We start from the raw sequence: 20,144 nt of genomic DNA on the forward strand, positions 1-20,144 counted from the left end.
ATCTGTTTTTCCGATCACCTGAGTAAGATCACGGGCACCTTCACCCCTTTTCCACTCATCGTGGGCATGCTGTGCGTGACACTGGCATTTCTCATTTCAGGAATGACTATACCCGAAGAGGACGCCGATGTGGGACAAGGCAGTAAATACTGCCTGGTGGCGATCGGGAGACTGCAGGTGAGAAACCTCGTGGCCTTTTCAGTCTCAGCGAGGTCTCAGCATGACCACGAGCAGCCTGCAGGTTTGGGCACCTCTTCTGCGCACCTGTGCGCTTGCTGCAGGTTCCGTGTCTCACTCTGGGATAAGGTGAGGCTGGATCTGGGAGCAGAGATGGGGCTGGGAGCTGGGAGCTGGGAGCTGCAGACTTCTCTCCTCGCCGCAGCCCCAATCAGTCTGTCCCCCATTCTTGTGCCACTTACTGCAAAGTTGAACCCTGCTGACATCATACCTGTTGAGTCACCTTGGATGTTTCCTCGTGGTCTGCAGGACAAAACGAGCTCCTCGTACCACCTCACCACTCCCATCCCCGCCCCCGCCCTGCCCTGTTCCCAGGCCACACGGCCCCCTCTCACAGCCCAGGGTGCACATCCCCACCTCTGCCCCCGTGCACAAGCTCTTCTGCCCCGCCTCTCCTGTTCCCTTTCTTCTTTCAAAATCCTTTTTACTTCCTGTTTACTCCTTTGAAATCCAGCTAAAATGACTCCGCTGTTTCAGTCAAAATTCACATTCTCTCCCCCTGCACTCCTGGCATAGGGTTCATTCTCCATGGTTGTTTACTGAGAGTCAGTTCCAAGTGCCTGCCCCTTCCCACAGCTCCTAAAGGGCAGCGAGTGTGTCTTTTTAATCTTGTAGAAACACTAAATATGCTGAATAATATGTCTGAAGGGCCCTGACTCAGTGTCTGGCTCACAGTCACGGCTCCGTCAGCGCAGCTCTCGCTGTCCCCGTGACACTGAGCGCCTCCCCTTATGGGAGGGGGGCGCGGTGCACAGGACCCTCGCTGTTCATGTCCCAGTTCCCCAGGTCTCAGCGTTTTCAGACAGATGAATAAGCCGTGTCGATCACGTATGATAAACATGGGTTATTCCTTGCAGACGGGTGAAGAAAGGCTACTTGGATAAATTCCGTCCGCAGATGTTGACTTTCTAAATATTTTGACCAGTTGCTTGGACTCCTTTGCCACCCTTGGTAAAGGGCAGGTGGGAAGAGGGGAGAGTGTTGACGTTTCTCAGCACAGGCCGTGTGCTGGTGTTTAACGTGCAGGCTCTTTGGAGCCTCACAACCACCCGGTGAGAGTACAGGCTCCCTTGTTCCCACGGAATGATCAGGAAACTGAGGCTTAGAGATGGAAGGGGCGTCGTGGCCTCTGTCACCGTTCGTCTAAGGGTGATCCGGGCTATTGGCACATTTTAGATTCATGGTGCTAACTCCGTGGAAGGATCTGTGAACCTCAGTCCATGTGGACTACACCCATTCTCTGTCTCTGTCACAACCTGTTCTGCATGGGTTTCCCTCCAGGTGACCAGCTCTCCCGTGTGCATGGACATGAGCGGGATGTCGGTACCCACGGAATTCCTGTCCCGGCACAACGCGGACGGGATCATCACCTTTGTGGATCCAAGATGCATCAGTGTGATCGGCTACCAACCCCAGGTAGGTCCTTCTGAGCTCACGGCCGTTGGTAAAAGATCGAACTTCCTCAAAAAGTCCTCATTTCCTTTGTTGGACATACGACACGGTCACGGTGTAGAGCGCACGGCACAGAAGCCCGTGTCCCTGCCTGGATGGAGCATCGTTCTTCCAAAGCAGGGCCGGATGTCGGAGGCAGCTGCTCCCCTTAAAGCTGATCCCCCACTCTTTGCTCTGGCCACTCTCTTCATCTACCCGATTCCCACAAAGCAGAGTGACGGTGCTCCGTGCACAGGGGTTCGTTGCGATCAACACCACACAGGAAATTTCCTTCTTGGAAGCTGACAACGCATATGAACGTGAAAGACTGAAAGGTCTTGAGGTCAAGGTTCCACTTTATTCTGCCTAAGCCCCTGTTTCTCACAGGCATTTAGAGCCTGCTTTTTTTTTCTTTTTTTTTAAAAATATATCTTTATTGATTTCAGAGAGAGGAAGAGAGAGGGGGAGACAGAGACAGAAGCATCAGTGATGAGAGAGTCATTAATGGGCTGCCTCCTGCACGCCCCCGACTGGGGATCAAGCCCGCAACCTGGGCATGTGCCCTGACTGGGAATTGAACTGTGATCTCCTGGATCGGCCACGCCGGCCAGGCTGGAACCCGATTTTATAGGGGGCATGTTCTCAGGTCTTTGTTCTAGACCTTTCAAAAAAAAGAAGAAAAAAAGTCGGTGTCATGAGAAACACAAAAGACAGGAGAGATTGTTCCAGATTAAGATAAAGCAAAGATGTAAAGTAACAATATGCGATGGGAGAGCCCTCATTGGTCCTCAGCATGGAGACAAGTGGGTGTCACCCACATGTGGGAGGCAACTGAGGAGACGTTCATGTGCGTGGACCATTGGGTGATTTTATTGAAACTCTAGGTATAACATAGCATATTATGGTTTTGTAAGATAATCTCACTTTTATGAGATACATGCTTTTCTGTCTCAATTTAAAATTCCCAATAAAAAGCATTTAAACAAAAGAGAAAGAAAAAGGTCTTTGTTCTGAGGAGCAAAGTGTAGGACACATCCATCGGGGTCTTTTAATTACATGTATATTTTAGAACTAGAAACCGTCCAAGCTGAAATAGTGGAACCATTCGTGTAGTTCTAAGATCTCTAGATTCATGAGGGTCTTGGATGGAATGACAGAGACGACTCTGTTTAAAAATTTGCCATGACCTTTGATGGTGGTGCTTGTCCAGCCCGATCTGTCTACCCACTGGCACCTCCCACAAGCATCTAGATGGTTCTTGGCACAGAGATGAGACTTCCTGCCCACAGTCACTGTCAGCCCCACCCGCCCACCCCCGGGTCACTTGCCGATTGGGTCCAGATCAAGGAGTTAGTTTAGGTCCTTGGCCTGTTTCAGACACTTCCAACTGGACCACTTTCCAGAAACATTAGAAGTTTCCTTTTGGTGGTTTATCTTATTGTGGTTGGTGTCCTTTCGAAAGACACTTTTGTTTTGGGTTAATGCGAGGTCCTTTGAATAAAACACAGACGGCCAGTGAAGGGAGATAGTAAACAGGCATTTAACCAGCACAGTTATTTTATGACTGCAGCGTCTCTCCAGCCGCAGGAGGGCTACAGTTTCCACGTTTAAACAATTTTGGTTTTCCTGGGCCACACATCTGCTCTCTTGCTATTGCCTCGTTCCTGTGTTTATTGACATATCTTCATTGCCATTTGCGTCTCCAAGGCAAAGAAAAATAAAATCTCATTCTGACGCTGCAGACCTGGGCCTTACCAGAGTTAGACGTTGGAGCTGACGATGCCAAAGGGGCTTGGGCTTCAGTCCAGCCGCCAGCTCCATGGTGGCGCCAGGGGGAAGTTTTCATCTACTTTTTCCCCTCTTAGGATGGGGTGAGCTAGAGACGAGAGTGGAAATGAACAATGTTGTCTAACAGCAATATGTAAATTATGAAAGTGGGGTGTGGGATTATTAAAGCGCCTTTCTTTCTGTAGGATCTTCTAGGGAAGGACATTTTGGAATTCTGCCACTCCGAGGATCAGAGCCATCTTCGCGAGAGCTTTCAGCAGGTACCGCCGATGCCATTGACGGGGTGTGTAGGAGCTGGGTCCGCGTGGATGTGGCCAGCAGGGTGTCGGCCCCACGATGTGCCGGGCAGTCAGGGCGTTGCTGTGAAAGAGCTTGAAGCCTTGTGGGGAGAACAGACCCGTGAGGAAGGAATTACAAAGTCATAGAGAAGAACAGGGGATGGAGGGGGGTCACATAGAGGCAGGCCAGTCTCCTGGGGGCGGGGTGGGGGGGTGGGGATGGTTCCTGATGAATGAGTGTGGAAGAAATCATAGGACATCTGGACTGAAGGGCAGCACCACACACAAAAGAACGTGGTGTGTTGGGAGAGTGATAAGTGTTTGCTGATGGCCAGCTCGTGGGGAGGGTATCGGTGGTGGTCAAGTGGAACTGCTGTGGCCGGGCTCTCATGGACCTCAGATGCCAAAGAGTTTAAATTCTCTCCTGAGTCACTTCAGTGAGGATCCCTTGAGTTTAAGTGGAGCAGTGTTTTCGAGAAACAATTTTGGCCGCCCAGGTGTGCAGAAGAGATAAATGTGGGAGGTCACAGGAACAAAAGACATATTGGCGGTTGTTCTGATTGCGCAGTGAGGGGTGCTGAGGCCGGAGGTTGGCAGAAGCGGGGTCATCGCAGGAGAAGGGAGCGTGAGGAGGCCGTTGTTGTGCTAGCGATGCTTTGGGGAGAGAATTGAGGGTGACGGTGAAAGTCTCAGCGGAAACCCTTCCCCCGTGACTGCATTGTGATCGTCGTTATTATTAGCTGCTGTTTACTGAGCACCTACTATGTGTCAGCACGATGGAAAACCCTTCTGCATAAACTGCCCTGGATCTTCGGAGCACCTGGTACCTCCCGAGCCCAGGTCAACTGTGATGAGAGAGACAGCAGATTCCTCAGAGGGCCCCGGCGTCCCCCTTGGCCCCAGGAAAGAAAAGAACCGATGCCGTCAGAACCTGGTTGGTTTTGAAAAGGAAAGGAAGGAATTTGACATCTGATCTCTCCTGGCATCCAGCTTCAGTAACTCCTGCGCTGTGAGCGGCCACCCCATCCCTCAGGTGGGAGGCGAAGGCCAAGCAGAAACTCCCCAGAGCCGAGATCTGGCTGGTGTCGCAGGATCAGCGGGCCGCGGCCCAGCAGCCGTGGGACATCCCGGAGTGCGCTGGCCTGGGCCCCGAGCCTGTGTTCTCTGGGCTCCAGCCACCGGCAGCAGGGTGGGCAACAATGTTGATAAAGGGAAGTGGCTTATTTTTACAAAATCGCGGAGGGAATTGGGTCGGCCCTTGAACTCTGGATGTAAACAAAAGCACTGAATGGCCCAGATCAAGTGCGTGCGGAATGTGAGTTTGGTGGTGACCACACGCCCGCCTGGGACCCGGAAACCTGAGTCCAACTTCCAGATCCCCGTCACGGTTTACCTAGAAGTCAGACGGAAGAGGGTCCCTCCCATCCCTTTGTGCTCAGATGCCTTCCGTCACCGTGGAGAGCGTGCGAGGCCAGGCTTCAGCCTCGCCTTTGCTGTCTCAGGTCTTATGTCGCCCCTGAACTAGCTCCAGCCTGCTCTTGAGGCCTGGATGTGATGCCTGTGATACCAGTGTAATAACCTGCTCCTTATTGACAGGAAAGGAGTAAAAGGGAGACTAAATAATATAGGCGTGCCATTTTTACAGATTTGCTAATTTAACACTCTTAGGTCTATTCCCTGCTGATCAGTGGGGGAAGGAACTGGACAAAGGCAATGTGGACGAATGCCCAGTAAGGTCTGAGTGACATGGGAAGGTGCCTACCTGTCTGTCAGTCGGTCACACCTGGGAGCAAGTCAGTGGCCAGAATAGGCATGGTCACTGCAAGGGTGCAAAGCCTAAATGTTTAAACTTTTAAAGAAAGGAAGTTTCCTCTCCTGGTTTTTACTCTCTCGGCTCTTGGCCTTTGGCCCTCTGGCTCTCTTGGGGCTCTCATGAGTGCATCCCCTGCATTTGGCCACATGGCCCACAGCCATGTGGGACCCACCCAATGGGCTGATGGACTTTAATTAGCCTGACCACTGAACTGGACCCAGCCGCAATATGGAACAGAAGCTCTGAACACTGGCCTTCCTTTTGGCTCTACTGGAACCCCAGCTGCACTTTTTCAAGACTGATTTAAGGGGCAGGAAACTTTGCAACCTGAGGAATGTAACTCTGCGCAAATAAAGCTTTTTACCACATCTCATGTGACGGCATCTTACCCGCCTGGTCTACTGCATGTCCAGACCCCACCTCCCTCAAGGACCCCCTCTATATCCCAAGGACAGGCTGTGTCCGACTTACAGTTTTCCTGATCTGATTGGTAAAAGCTAAAAAGCCCTGATATAAAACAGACATTGTCTTGGCTTCCCAGTGGTGGCAGAAGGACCCATGTGCAGTGTCTCAGCGATGCCTGGTCCTGAGCTCCTGCTGACCTTCGCAGCGACCACCCACCTGGGGTGGCCTCGGGCCTTCTGTCTGGCACCATCCTTCCTCCTGCTGACTTCTGTCTCTGGATATTTTCGCAGGTGGTGAAGCTGAAAGGCCAGGTGCTGTCGGTCATGTATCGGTTCCGCACCAAGAACCGGGAGTGGCTGCTGATCCGCACCAGCAGCTTCACCTTCCAGAACCCCTACTCGGACGAGATCGAGTACCTCATCTGCACCAACACCAACGTCAAGTACGTGCCTTCTTCCCCACAGCCGCTCCCCCGGCAGGCACTGAGCAGGGACTGTGGTCCCCTCACTGCTCCCTCCCGTCCCCCTCCTCATCACCTGGTCCATAGACCCTGGGCCGGGTGAAGACCCCTCAGCACAGTTGGCCCCAGGTGCCCTGGTTCCCGTTCCTCCTCCCATGTCCTGAGTTTTGTGCCTGGGTTCTTGGTCCCACTAAGCCCGGGCAGAGGAGTGAGAGTCTAGGGCCTGGGGGTGGGCACCTCGAGGACATGTGGTCTCTCCACTGCCCAGTGGCTGACACATTCCTCCCCGGGTCCCTGCTGCTTCCCATGGCCAGCCATGAGCACAGACCAGGCTCAGCCTTGGCTCCTATGTCCTGGCTGTGGAATGGGGTGAGGCCTCCCGTGTAGGGCTGCTGGGAAGATGAAATAGGTCCACTCGTAGCCACGGGCTGGTCATGCCTCCTGTCTGCAGTTATTCTTGAGGAAATACAGGCCCAAGGAGCAGCACAAACAAAGTCAAAGTGATGCTCAAGTGCGCAGAGCATTTGGACCTGAGCCCAGGGTGTTGGGGGCTGCAGCCTGTGGGGGCCTGAGAACTGTCCTGACCCCCCGTCCTGGTCATTGGCACCGCCATCTTCCGTGTTCCCAGAGACTGGTCTTTTCTCACCCGCCACATGCCCCTCATATCTGCAGGCAGTGTCCCTGTAACTGGAGCCTGGAGTCTGCAGGTGGTCGCTCTGCCTCCTGGCTGCCATAGCCCAGCCCCTTGGGTGGCAAGCTTCCCTCTGGGCCCCACAAAGCAACCTCCTTCCCACCCTCTGAGTTTTGACCTTGGCCCTGGTCCTGGCCTCAGAGCATAGACTGGACGGACAGGTCCACATGGGGTCTCTCAGACTACAGGTGACCTGGGTGTCAGTCCCAGCTTCCTGCTGGGCAAGACCCCTTCCCTTTCTCAGCCTCACCACCTCCCCTGTGACCATGGAGAGACAGAGCCTTGCCTTCATATACCGTGGGTGGATGGTGCGTAGGAAGGAGGGTCTGTCGGGTCAGTGCTGGCACAGTGGCACTTGCCACCCGCCACAGCTGCTGGGTAGTGTCTTGGTTGAGTAGTCCCTTACAGGCTGCCCCAGGTCTCTCTTGAGCTCCCGAAGTGCACTGCCCAGCTTTCTTCTAACTCTGGGTGGGTCCAGTGAACTGAGAAGCCGGTGTGGACCTCCTCCTGTTCATGAGAGTGTCCATCTCAGTCCCCTCCTCTCCTCCTTTGCCATGACCCCTTGCAGGGGCAGGGCCGCTCCCTCCGGGGCTTCGGGTGCTCACTGACCTGTGGAGCCAGGTGTGGGGAGGGGGCCCCAGGAGGGAGGCCACAGAGAGAAGGGGGAAGGGCTGGTCCATGTGCTGAGCACCTGTTCAGGCCACAGCGTGTCCCCAGGCTCGTGCCATCTGTCACAGCCCCTGGGTGGCCACGGCAGTTGCCCGTGCCAGAGCCGTGGAAATGGGCAAGCACATCGTCTCACATTCATAGCCATGGGCACTGTTCTAGAACTTTCCCTCTTTGATGCCCGCAATTTGGGTGTTAGTGAGAGCTGCCTCCTCTCATGATCCTGCCCGTTTTCTCCTGTGCACCCACCCACCTCACTTCCTCCCTCCCGTCCATGCTCCTGAACCTGTGCCTGATGCCCCACAGGAGAGAAGTGCTCAGGGTGTCCTGGGGACAGCCTGCGCCCTGTTCCCAAAGGGCTCCTGGCTGGGAAGATGGGAGGTGTTCGCTGCGGACAGCAGAGGGCAGTCACAGCGCGAGTGCTGCGCTCCGGCCCTTTCTCAGCCGTGACTGACCTTCCCCAGCAGTAGGCAGCCTCCTTATGGAAAGTGGGGGAGGTAATTCAAGCCCCCACCCCCACCCCCACCCCGCATTCAGTCAACTGAAGGAAACGTCCGAAGAAGTGAAATGTTTAGTGGTTGGCATTTGTGGGAAGCTGCTGAGTGGAAGGATTCTTCAAGTCTGAGTGACCAGAGCAGGGAGGTGGGACGAAGCCCAGGAAACAACAGACTCCCGTGTCCCATGCTGGCTTTGAAGTGTGCCCATATTGGGGGGTCTGTACCCTTAAAGGGATAAAACGGTGGGCTGTTCCTGACAGGAACAGCATTTTTACACTGGCCCCACCTGAGGGCTGTGCTCTGTGCCGGGCTGGACACGTCGGGTTTGTCACTCTCAGCTCCCTTGTCCCAGCTCATGGGGGGCAGCACTTGACTGCGGTGGGAACCAGGTTCCCTTGTCGGTCAGCTTTCTCCCGAGCTGCGTGTTTCTCCCTCAGTGGAATTTGCAAGCCCACCAAGGTTTATTTTTATTCGGTTGCCATGAAATGCCCGAGAAACCTCTTCTGGCCTCTTCCCAGAACAGGGTGGCCGCAGGTCAGCACTTGCTCACATGCGCTCATCACGGCCACGGAACCGAGGGCTGTGGGATGGAGATGCTGGTGTCAGACACAGGGTTTGCAGCGGAGCCCGTGACCTGTTTTCTGCTCCCCGACGGAAGGCGCTTCGTCTGCTGGATGAGAGCAGACTCCCGCCCCGACGGCTCCAGCCTTTACCACACCTGCCTCACAGCAGAAGCACCTCTTAGTTTTAATGTGGGTGGAAGTCACCACGGCGGAGCTCCATGGGGAGGTCAGATGAGCTCATGTAAACTAGCAATTTACAGGCAAATGTTCGCTCAGCATTAAACCCAACTGCCTTTCTGCATTTTGCCTGAGCTCTTTTCCCCTTTTTTAAAGTGTCTTTCTGCCCTGCATAAAACAAAGTCGTAACTCAGAACTTATTTCCTATGTAGCAGCAGCCTAAACTTACAATTCAGGGTGTGTAGTCTTGATTCGGAGCATTTCAATGAAAAATTAAATTAAATAAATAAAAATTGAAAACAACGCAGAGACCCACAGGGGTTGCCCACCGTGTTTGGGGACAGCAGGTCTGGTTCGGCCCTCTCATGGTGACTGTTGACTTCGTGTCCCACAGGCAGCTCCAGCAGCAGCAGGCTGAGTTGGAAGTGCACCAGAGAGACGGGCTGTCTTCATACGACTTATCACAGGTGAGTTTCTGGAACTGTCTCCAACCCAGGGGACTGGGGACTAAATCAGGCCATTAGCTTGAGCCCCTCAGCCCAGCAGGTACAATCACTCCATTCACCCACACTGTGCAGAGATTTGGGTCCCCCAGGGACCTGTCACTCCTTCATGCACAGCTGAGCCACAGTGGTTAGAGCATCGTCCCGATATGACAGGGTTGCAGGTTTGATCCCTGGTCAGGGCACATACAAGAATCAACCAGTTATGCATAAATGAGTGGAACAACAAATCAATGTTTCTCTCTCTCCTCCTTTCCCTTCCTCTCAAATCAATGAGAAAAATTAAACTCTAAGTTCACGTTTCCCAATATTTAGAGTATGTTGATTATTTTATTTCTGTGAGTCATCTGTGTGACTCTGTTTCTGTGATCTCTGGCTCACACCCCACCCTGTTCGTTCCTGGTTTTCGTGTGTAGAAAAGCTCCCCACCCCACACTCTGGTCAGCCTGCCAGGCCAGCGGTTCCAGAGGGAGGGAGAAAGGAGTGGGGGGGGGCTGCTGCAGGCATATGGTCAGAGCCTCACACGTGGGGTGCTGTTGCATCTTAATGTGCAAACAGGTTCCTGTCCCCAACCTGCCCGCTGGTGTGCACGAGGCTGGGAAGTCTGTGGAAAAGGCAGATGCAATCTTTTCCCAGGAGAGGGACCCCCGGTTTGCTGAGATGTTTGCAGGGATCGGAGCATGTAAGTGTCTGGATGAGCCGAGGTGGTGCATGTGGGGTTAACAGTCACTGTCTGGCCCTTGAAAGATAGCCACCTGTGGGGACAGGGCCAAGGACAGTAAGTGCTCACTAACTGCTGCAGGGTGGGGTTAAGGGGGCGGGTCCTGTTTACCCCTGGCCTGGCCTTGTCCTTATCAGTCACCTGGGGCCTCTGACATCTCATCATCAAAACTGGAACTTTTGGGATAAACGAGCTCCCATAGCACACTTTCATTTCGTTAAGCAGAAGGCATGCCCTTGTGCAAAAAAATAACAATAAAATCTCTACTTAATCCCTAACATAGAGAAGACCACATTTTGAAACAAAAATATGCATTAAAAAGGGAAATAAAAATGATCCACTACCCCACCACCTGCATAGAATCGTTTTTAAAAGTGTGTCTCTCAAATCAATAAATAAAAAAGCCACAATCCAATCAATTCAACAAGACCCAGGCACATTTTGGACTCATGCTACTAAACCAAAATTTTTCATCATCAGTGTACACTGATGTATCTCTGACGTTTGCAGAGAAATATCACCTCCAGGGTGTTTAAGCATAACCACTAAAGGGTAAGAGAAAAGGAGAGTAGTCTGCCTTCCAAGTCACTTCCAAGAAAAGACAAGGAAATTGTTAGCAAATTGCAAAGTATTCAGAAGGAGAAGTGAGCTATCGAGAGCGATCAAGTAAGTTGATGTTCAAGGACTCCTGATTGATAACAGCCCGAATGGGATGGAACCCAAACAGAGCGAAGTGAAATCAAAGTAATAAAGATGTGAAAGATTCATTTTTATACATCCTTAGCTACACCCCTGGCAAGCAGGCTTCAAGCCCAGGAGCTGAGCGTCAGAGCCCACGGTCCTCATCACTGCTCTGCACGGGGCTCCCCCTCCTCGGGGTGGGAAGGATTTGGCAGAATAGTGTCTGAGGAAGAACTTCATTAATTCTTTTCATCTCCCCAATTCCCAAAAGGGCCTGCCTTCCCGGGAGTTTTTGTCCTGGCTCAGGCCAGTGCCTGTGTCCTGGCCCGGGTGATGGCCCGTGTCCTGGCCCGGGTGATGGCCCGTGTCCTGGCCCAGGGGGGTGGACAGCTTGAAGCTGTCAGGTGCAGGAAGGCCCCAGGGATGAGTGCTCAGCCGAGTGCCCCCTGCTGGTGCCTGCCTAGGTGCGCCCACCACCTATGTGGTCTGCAGGGTGGGGAACCCTTGCATCATGTGACCCTTGCTCTGCTCTCCCCAGCGGAGAAGAAGATGATGAGCTCGGCCTCTGCAGCAGGAAGCCAGCAGATCTACTCCCAAGGAAGCCCGTTCCCCGCCGGACACTCGGGCAAGGCCTTCAGGTACGTGCCAGGCAGGGGCCAAGGGGCCAAGGATGCCCCCTCCCATCTCAGAGCTGGGCTCTGTGTGCGGTCCACAGTTCCTGACTGCAGGCCCTGGGCTGAGGACTCTGGTGACTCTGGTTCTGCCCTGCACCCTCCGTGGGTCGCCATGGATATGTGGTGTCAGTTACTCTCTTGGGTGTGAAAGGCGCCAGGGAGAAGGGACTGAGTTGGCCTCCAGCCAAGAGCTGGATGGGTCGGAGCTGTCAACACCTGACAAGGCAGCAGGAAGTGCCCTGTCCCCTGGTTCCCAGAAGTCACAGCCTCGTCCTAGGAAGAGAGGACAACTGGCCCGTCATGCCTGGGGTCTCAGCCTGAAGGGCCACTTGGGCACAGACAGGGTGTCGGATTTCCCAGGCTTGGTTCTTGGCCTCCAGGGCCTCTTTAGGTCACTGAGGAAGCCTGGCTCCCAGACCCGCTGAGGAAACAGGAGCATGGCCTGGAGAGGTCACCAGAAGGCTGAGCAAAGTCCAAGAGATGGTTATGATGTCGTGACGTTTTGGGTCCTCCCTATTTTAATATGAATCCATAGATAGAAAAAAATATTGTAGTACAATGAATAACACTGTGCCCGCTCTCCTCTGGGGTCAGTAACCTGCCTTTCTTCAAACCTGGCTGAAGACCCACCACCTCCAGCACCTTCCGTGACTGGCCCCCTCCCCCTCCCACTTGCCTGGCTCACAGGCGCCCCCCACGCTGCCCTGTAGGGCTGTCAGGGAGGTGGGAGGGACGGCCTGAGCCAACACAGAAGCCTTCCCCCACCATCCCATCTGTGATGAGCTTGTTAATACAGTGAGCATAGCTGGGAAATCTCAGGCAGGATGTGCCCAGGGGCAGATGCTGTGTGCCCAGGGGCAAGACAGCGGCTCGAGGCTGAGCCTGCCAGAGGACGTGCAGGGAGCACTGGTGACACACTTTGGGTGCCTAATAAAGACTCATTGGATTAAATCGAAAGTCCACAGAAGGGAGGCAAAGAGGTGACCAGCGGTGTGCTTAGGTTTAGGCCCGTCCGTCTTCTATTCACAGGCTTGTCTTTCTGTTTAAAGTGAACAGACTGACAGCCCTCGGCCTATTTCCTGAATCCTTAAGCCCTGCAGGCGTCCCAAAGGAACAGATTAACCAGAGCACAAAGCAGCGAGTTAGAACCGGGGCTGATTTTTATTCTAAGAGGCTTCTCAGTTTCTGGGTGTCATGGGGGGGGGGGGGGGGAGGCAGAGAAGGAGGTGTTCCAGGCGGGGTATGTGCTGGGCAGGGTCTCAGGGCAAATGTATTTTCTTCCAGCTCTTCAGTGGTTCATGTGCCCGGAGTGAACGATATACAGTCATCCTCTTCGACGGGCCAGAACATGTCCCAAATCTCCCGGCAGCTAAACCAGAGTCAGGTGCCATGGACAGGGAGTCGGCCACCCTTTCCCGGACAGGTACGGGCCTCGGTGAGGGCGCTGCTAACGGCTGCCAGGAGGGCAGAGCACCTGCATGTGGTGTCTTCACGTCCTGGCTCTGAGCTGGAGCTGACCATTCTGAGCACAGCCGGCTGCCCAGGACCACGAGCCAAGGCAGTATTCAAGGAGTTGAGGCCCTGGAACCAGAAGCCAGAGGACCCAGGTGTCTGTAGTACTGGGGGTGACTTTGACCTGCCCCAAAGATCCAGGGCTCAAGTCCTGCAGTTCTTGGGCCCGTACTTGTTGGTCTGATCCCGGGCTTATGCCCAGCTGGCCAGAGAGCCATGGGGGTCCCGTCATCCCAGAACAGGTACTTGCCACTGCTACCATATCTTCAGGTGGTAGTGACTAACCTGGGGCACAGGGCGGGGACCTGCCATCGATGCGCCCCATCTCTTCGCTTTGTCCTGATTGTAGCAAATGCCCTCTCAGTCCAGCAAGACGCAGTCGTCCCCCTTTGGGATTGGAACGAGCCACACCTACCCAGCTGACCCCTCCTCCTACAGCCCGCTCTCCAGCCCGGCCACCTCCTCGCCCAGTGGGAATGCCTACTCCAGTCTGGCCAACAGGACTCCAGGGTTCGGTAGGTGGCAAATGGGGGCAAGAATTTCTGGGAGAGTGCGCAAAAATGTCTTCTGAACATCCCGAGTTTGGAGAGCTGAGCCCACGCTCCCAGCATCCTGGCACCGGATCTGAAGGTTTCTAAACACCTGTTCTCTCTGGCTCTGAGGAGCCCCGTGGTTGCCTAAGAGACTGGCTGCTTAGACCTGGGCTTTGTGGGTTGAGGCTACCAGGTTCAAGGCCTTGCATTGATGTCATCTAAATTCTACTTTAACCCTTGTGGCCCTTCACGAGGACTTTCAGGACCCCCAGGTCACAAATCCTATAGTCTTATTTTGAAAAACTAGAGAATAGTTGTGTAAATAGTAAATATTCTAGAGCTCTCTCTCTTTTTAATATTAAAAGAGGGATCCTGTCCCGTGTAAGTTCATCTTTTCTAACTCTGTTAAAAAAACCTCAGGCCATAAAGGGCTAAGTAACCACCTTCTGCTTCGTGTCCCAGGAGCAGGAGCCCTTGCTGTTTCACTCCTCTTTTAAAAAAAAATTAATTTTACAGAGAGAAAGGAAGGGGGAGGGAGGGAAGGAGAGAGAGAGACAGAGACAGAAACATCGATTTGCTGTTCCACTTAGTTATGCATCATTGGTTGATTCTTGTATGTGCCCTGACCGGGGATTGAACCCACAACCCTGGCGTATCAGGACAAAGCTCTAAGCAGCTGAGCTCCCCGGCCAGGGCTATTGCTCACTCCTCTTGTTTCATGAGACCCTTGAGCACATCTCCCTGCCGAGGGTCCATTCCACATAGGAGAGGCTGAGGGACCTGTTCTCTGGCAAGAAGCCTGAGCTGGTTCCACCTTCTCCGAGGGCTAACACCAGGTGACATCCAAGAGTGGGGCTCAGGGGGCATATCCTGGGGAGTAGGGAGCTGAGCCCAAACACCCAAGCTCCCCCCAACCCCAGAGCAGCATTCTGCCCCCTCAACCCGAGGTCCTGGGCTGCAGCATTTTCTGACCCCTGTCTGTCCCTCCATAGGACTCAGCTATCCCTCCAGCATCCACTGGGGCTTTTTCCAGAAAGAGGCTTGTGGGTGCAGCTTGTGGGGTAGGCCACCCGCATCCCCTGTTCGGTGCAGGTCAGTCCGGGCCGAGGTTTCGCCTGAGGACCCACAATGCTCTGCATCCAGGAGAGATTATGTTGTGCTGATGGCCCACTATTTAGTCAGAGAGGTCACGAATGCAGGTCAGAAAGAAAGTAGCTCAGTCGCAGGGGCTGGAAGGAGGGCTTTCCCCTGGCACTCTTCCATCGAGCAGCCAGTGAACTCACCTGTCATTGGGCATAACTTCTTCCAGGAGACTTCAGTTAGGTCCTGTTGCCCAGTCTTCCCAGGCCCAGGCTGTGGACTTGATCCCTGGTAGGGGGCATGCAGGAGGCAGCCAATCAATGTTTCTCTCTCTCCCTCCCTCTCTCTCTACAAAATCAGTGAACTATTCCTTAAAAAAAAAAATTGAAATGGCAATTTCACACACACACATTTATGTGTAGATTTCTTGAGATATTTGAGCCCAAGTTTCCTCGTCTGAAAAGTGGGCAATGGACCCATCTCTTAGAGTCGGAGTGAAGAGAAAATGAAATAATATATAGAAAGAAGCTAGCATGGTGCCCGCACATAGTGCTCAAAAGTACTAAGGCCTTTCCTCCTTCCTTGACTAGTTTATGCCATTTCTAAAGCCACCCAGTTAATTGCACACATGGAAAAAGAGCATTTTCCTTCCCAGGCATTTAAGAATTCTTACTCTGCAATTTTGTATCTGTAATTAATAGACTCAGGGACCCCCCCCAGAGTAAAATAGAGGGCTGAGTTTCCTCTGATCTCAGCCCCTGTCCCTGCTGCCACAGAGGAAGACAGATGAGAGAATGTGTGTGTTTGTTGCCTCCATGTCTTATCTGCTGATAAAAGGCAAGGCCTGGCTCTGAGCCCTGCTTTTAGCGTATGTGCAGGTTCAAAGACACACACAAGAACCAGGGGGCAGCCGAGGAGGTTGTGGGGCCACAACCTCAGATGTCATTCTAGAAGTCAGGGCAGTTGCAAAGAGACGGTGGTCAGCAGTGCGGATGCCCAGGAGAAATTAGGATGAGAGCCCCGGATACCTGCTGGGCTGGGCTTGGACATGCAGGCTGGGCTGTGGAGTGATGGCAGGGAAGGTTGAAAGGCAAGAAATTGCTGTGTTCGATGGCTTTACACGCTTGATGGGAAAGGGAGGCAGAGATGGACATGGAGCTCGAGGGGACTGCATTAGTTTGCTGGGACTGCACAGACTGGATACCTAAACAGCCAGCACTACTTCCCCACAGTCCTGGAGGCTGGAAGTCCGAGATCAGGGTGTCGGCAGGGTGGGGGCCTCCTGAGGCCTCTCTCCTTGGCGGGTAGATGGCTGTTCTCTCTCTGTGTCCTCACATGGTTGTCCCTCTGTGTCTGTCTGTGTCCTAATCTCTTCTTTTAAGGACGTCCTATTGGCTTAGAGTCCACCCTTGTTACCTCATTTTACCTTAATCACCTTTTTAAAATCCCTAACCCCAGCCTGGCGGGGCGTGGCTCAGCGGTTGAGCATCGACCTAGGATCCAGGAGACCAGGGTTCGATTCCTGGTCAGGGCACATGCCCGGGTTGCGGGCTCCATCCCCAGTCGGGGGCGTGCAGGAGGCAGCCGATCCATGACTCTCTCATCATTGATGTTTCTCTCTCTCTCTCCCTCTCCCTTCCTCTCTGAAATCAATAAAGATATATTTTAAAAAATAAAATAATAAAAAATAAAATAAAATAAAATTCCTAACCCCAAATATAGTTACATTCTGACATCCTGGGGGTTACGGCTTCAGCATGTGAATCTGGGGGGCACAATCCAGGCCCCAGCAGGAAGGGAGGGGCTTAGGAAGCTCCCCCACGGTGGTGATGGTGTCCTGTCCCTCGGCTCTTCTAGCTGAAAGTGGACAAGGTAGCGGGCAGTTCCAGGGGCGGCCCTCGGAAGTCTGGTCCCAGTGGCAGAGCCAGCACCACGGCCAGCAGAGCGGTGAGCAGCACGCGCACCAGCAGCCCGGTCAGACTGAAGTGTTCCAGGTAAATCCAGCGACCGCCGCCTTCTCGTAGGTACCCGCGCCTTCTCTCTGCTTCCTTTCCCCCGGGGCACTGCTGCTGTGGCCGCCCTGAGTTCTCGCCCCAGTCGTGGCCCTGACGAGAGGGTCGAGGGCTGAAGGCTCAGGTCTTCCCGGTTGAGGAAACCTGGGCACCTTGCAGCCTCCGTTGTTTAAGATGTTCCTGGCCCGCCCCTGGTGTCAGGCAGGCGCTGTACACCTGCAGTGGACATGGCCAGCAGCCTGCAGAGCAGGACCCCGCCCCCGTGGGGTCTTCTTGACTCCATGTTTAGCCAGAAAAGCTCCCAAAGGGACAAGGCTCCAAATGGGGGCCTGAATCCACTGTCTGCCCCTAGCCAAGTCTGCCTGAGGGAGAAGCACCTCCTAGCAGGCCAGGTGCCCCTGCCATGCCCAGAGCCCCAGGCCTGCCCTGTAAAGCAGGGATGGGGCAGGAGGCACATGGTGGGAGGGGTTGAGATGCCCAGGATCCTAATCCCCTTTCTCAAGGTCCAGCTGTTGATCAACCCCACCTTGATCCCACGCTCTTTCCACCAGGTCAAGCAGTATCTTCATAGACAAAGGTCTAGAACCCAGATGTCATGCCAGATCTCCAAAGGACAGAATCCTTTTAAATATGCAGAGAAGCACTTTGCCTGGGCCTGAGTCTGGCCTCCCCTGGCCTGCAGTGGTCGCCCCTTTCCTCCCTCTGTAAAGCTCAGCCTTGCCCATCCTTACTGCCTCCCAGTAGCCGTGCAGGACGGAATTCCCAGACCTGGCTCTTCATGGTCATGATGCTAAAAGGAATTCTTGGTCCAGTAAGTTTGTGAAACACTGGTTAAACAGTGACTCAGTTTCTGGACTGCAGGACTTATCAGAGCCTTTATACTAATGAGGACTGAGGATTTTTAGGAGGAACGTAAAGTATGCCTTGTTTCCAAAACTTATTTGTCCATAGAATTCTTTTCTCCTAGAGTATGGCCTGAGAAGTCAACAGAACTTGCTTTGGATAATTTGCCATAAGGGGTTAAAATGTAGCCACTCCCATTGTCTCGATGGGTAGTCTGAGGCCTAGAGAACTTGAAGGACTTGTTAAAAGGGAAGTCTAACCCTGTTGGACTTTGGCCCCACCGTCCCCATACACAGGGCCTTGACCCCCAAAGGCCTCCTCTGCCCCCCCCTTTGCTGTATTCCTCCTGCATTTTGACCATGGACCGTGCTTACTTGGTCGGAGCCAGGCTGGGCTCTCCCTCCAGTGAGGCCCTTGTCTACTCTGTGTCCTGGCTCAGCCTTAAACAGACAAAGGTTGTAACCTACAGTCGTGTTTACCTGTGGGAATGACAGCCCCCAGGAGAGAGCAGCTTCCCAGGGTCTCAGACACTGAGGAGCCCTGCGGAGTGTCCCTGGGGTGGGGATACTCCCGGCCTCCCCCATTAGAGACGTGACCGGGAGGGTAAGCGGGACGTGCAGGTGCCCACCTCCCCTGCGGCTTCCTTGTATGTTCCCTGCAGGACATGCTGCCCATGCCAGGAGACCCGACCCAGGGGACCGGCAACTACAACATCGAAGATTTCGCCGACCTGGGCATGTTCCCGCCGTTTTCTGAGTAGCCTCAGGCAGAGCGAGGCTTCCGCAGCACAGAGCCACCCAGGCTGTGACAAGGATGCCCACGTGAGTGGGGCTGAGCCTCGCCCCACGCGCCCTGCCGCAGGACTGCCCAGCAGAGAGCGCCTCACCCCCCACACGCCCCCAGGCACAGCATCGCTCAGCTCTAACCCGCAGCCACGGCTGCTCAGCCGCAGACTGGAGCCCTGGTAGACGTTGGGGGTCAGTTGTATTTATTGTGTCGTATCTGTGTGTCCTTGGGAGGCGAGGCCACTGCGTCCTTAAAACCTGGTTGTGTATAATCTCATCATAGACAATTTTCACTTATAAAATGTTCAGTTACAGCCCAGAGTGCCCAAGCACCCCCACCCCAGGCCTGCCCAGGAAGCTGGGACCAGGTTTTTTCTCGCCTTTGTCTTTTGTGGGTGGGGCTCAGAGGGGAGCAGGAAGCACAGCCTGTGTCCTGTGAGCTGGAGGCGAGGGGCATGGGAACGGGTGGACGCAGACCCTTTGCCTCAGCTCAGCAGGCCTGTGTGCCTCACGTATGTGGGACGTGTACTGTGTGCAGTGTGACGTGGGCTGTGTTGTGCCCATGTCTGCTGTGTGTGGACAGGGTGAGTATCTCCAGTCCAGGGTATGTTGTGAGCCCCAATGTGTGGCCCCCACCCCCTCCTGCCCAGCAGCACCCTGACTTCAGGAAGCTTGGCCAAGGGTCTGGGCACCAGGCTGAAGGGCTTGTGTTTCTCCTTCCTCCATTGGTGAGAGTGGACCTTATGCAGCCCAGAGCCTGCAGGAGGCTTGCCTAGGAGTCACAGAGGCCCTTGTATGGAGCTGTGAGTGGGAAGGGGGGTGTTGAGGCCTCTTGTCCTGTGCTGCTGGTGGCTTCCAGGACCAGCCTGGGGGTGGGGGGGTGCAGTGCATTCTGCTCAGTGGCTCTGGAGATAGTCTAGGGGGTGAGCCCCATGCCAGCCCTGTCCGGCAACCCCTGGGCCCAGCTTGCTTGGGGAGCTGCACCTGTAAAGTCCACCATTGGTGGGTGGGATGCCCTCGGTCAGCAGCACCTTTGCGTGACTCAGAATTAACCCTGACTTTAGTTTGCAGGGCGTCTTGGCTTTCATCCTTTGTAAATGGGGCTAAGTGGTCCTAGTTCAGATGTAGGTGGCGTCCCATCTCCCTCAGTAGCCTTTGGCTTGGGGGGAGGTGGCAGGAGGCAGAAATTCCACCCACCCTGGCAGTACCAGACCCAGGAGAGCTTCCCTGTGCCGCCCGGCTGGGCCCCCTCTGCCTCACCTCCTGCAGCTGGCCCAGCCAAGTGGGCGTAATTATTTCCAAAAAAGGCACGAAACCAGACTGTGGCCTTTAGCTTGTAAGTTGGGAAGTTCAGGGGCTTTTGCATTTGTTTTTCCTTCTGTTTTTTGGAGGGTACTTGGGGGTTTTCTGAGGTGGCTCATGAGGTTGACCCGTTGGCCATGGGCTGCCGTGTGCCTGTGTCTGTGCTGGGCACTGGGGGCGGCGAAGTGAAGAGGAGACGGTCTGCTCCCGGGACCTTTCGCCTCTTCCTCTCACTGAAACTCAGCCCAACTCAAGCACTGGTCCTGGGAGGTGAAGGTTTGTGGGCGACTGAAAGCCAGGCGTCTTTATTTGTGACCATAAAGAGGCTGTGTGTTCCCCAGATTAGCACCCCTGCCACTCTCAGAGCTCCTGTTCGCCTTGGCCAAGAGAGGAGGCCCCGGGCATCGAGTGATGTGCTTGTTCATGTCAGCACTCGGGCTGGGACAGGACAGTGGATTCTCACCCACCTGCTCGCTAACAGTGACAGCGAGG

General features: G+C 54.2%; 1 protein-coding gene across 2 annotated transcripts in view; it reads left to right on the plus strand.

Annotated features, from left to right (window-relative positions):
* The window catches only part of ARNT2 (aryl hydrocarbon receptor nuclear translocator 2), a 73,076-nt gene extending 54,656 nt beyond the window's left edge, over nucleotides 1–18,420 (plus strand). Inside the window, exons 9-19 of one of the 2 annotated variants that reach the window (XM_087829115.1) lie at nucleotides 101–177; nucleotides 1,519–1,653; nucleotides 3,642–3,716; nucleotides 6,243–6,394; nucleotides 9,401–9,473; nucleotides 10,068–10,191; nucleotides 11,450–11,549; nucleotides 12,870–13,008; nucleotides 13,462–13,612; nucleotides 16,568–16,704; nucleotides 18,227–18,420. In XM_087829115.1, coding sequence (XP_087685241.1) covers nucleotides 101–177; nucleotides 1,519–1,653; nucleotides 3,642–3,716; nucleotides 6,243–6,394; nucleotides 9,401–9,473; nucleotides 10,068–10,191; nucleotides 11,450–11,549; nucleotides 12,870–13,008; nucleotides 13,462–13,612; nucleotides 16,568–16,704; nucleotides 18,227–18,325 — 1,262 coding nt within the window. In that variant the 3' untranslated portion in view covers nucleotides 18,326–18,420. Of the gene's footprint in view, nucleotides 1–100; nucleotides 178–1,518; nucleotides 1,654–3,641; nucleotides 3,717–6,242; nucleotides 6,395–9,400; nucleotides 9,474–10,067; nucleotides 10,192–11,449; nucleotides 11,550–12,869; nucleotides 13,009–13,446; nucleotides 13,613–16,567; nucleotides 16,705–18,226 lie in introns of both variants that reach the window. The other variant, XM_087829114.1, reaches the window with a different exon arrangement.
* The last annotated feature ends 1,724 nt before the right edge of the window (nucleotides 18,421–20,144 follow it).

This window comes from Miniopterus natalensis, chromosome 22, assembly GCF_054644295.1.
Source record: "Miniopterus natalensis isolate mMinNat1 chromosome 22, mMinNat1.hap1, whole genome shotgun sequence".
Classification (NCBI taxonomy): domain Eukaryota; kingdom Metazoa; phylum Chordata; class Mammalia; order Chiroptera; family Miniopteridae; genus Miniopterus; species Miniopterus natalensis.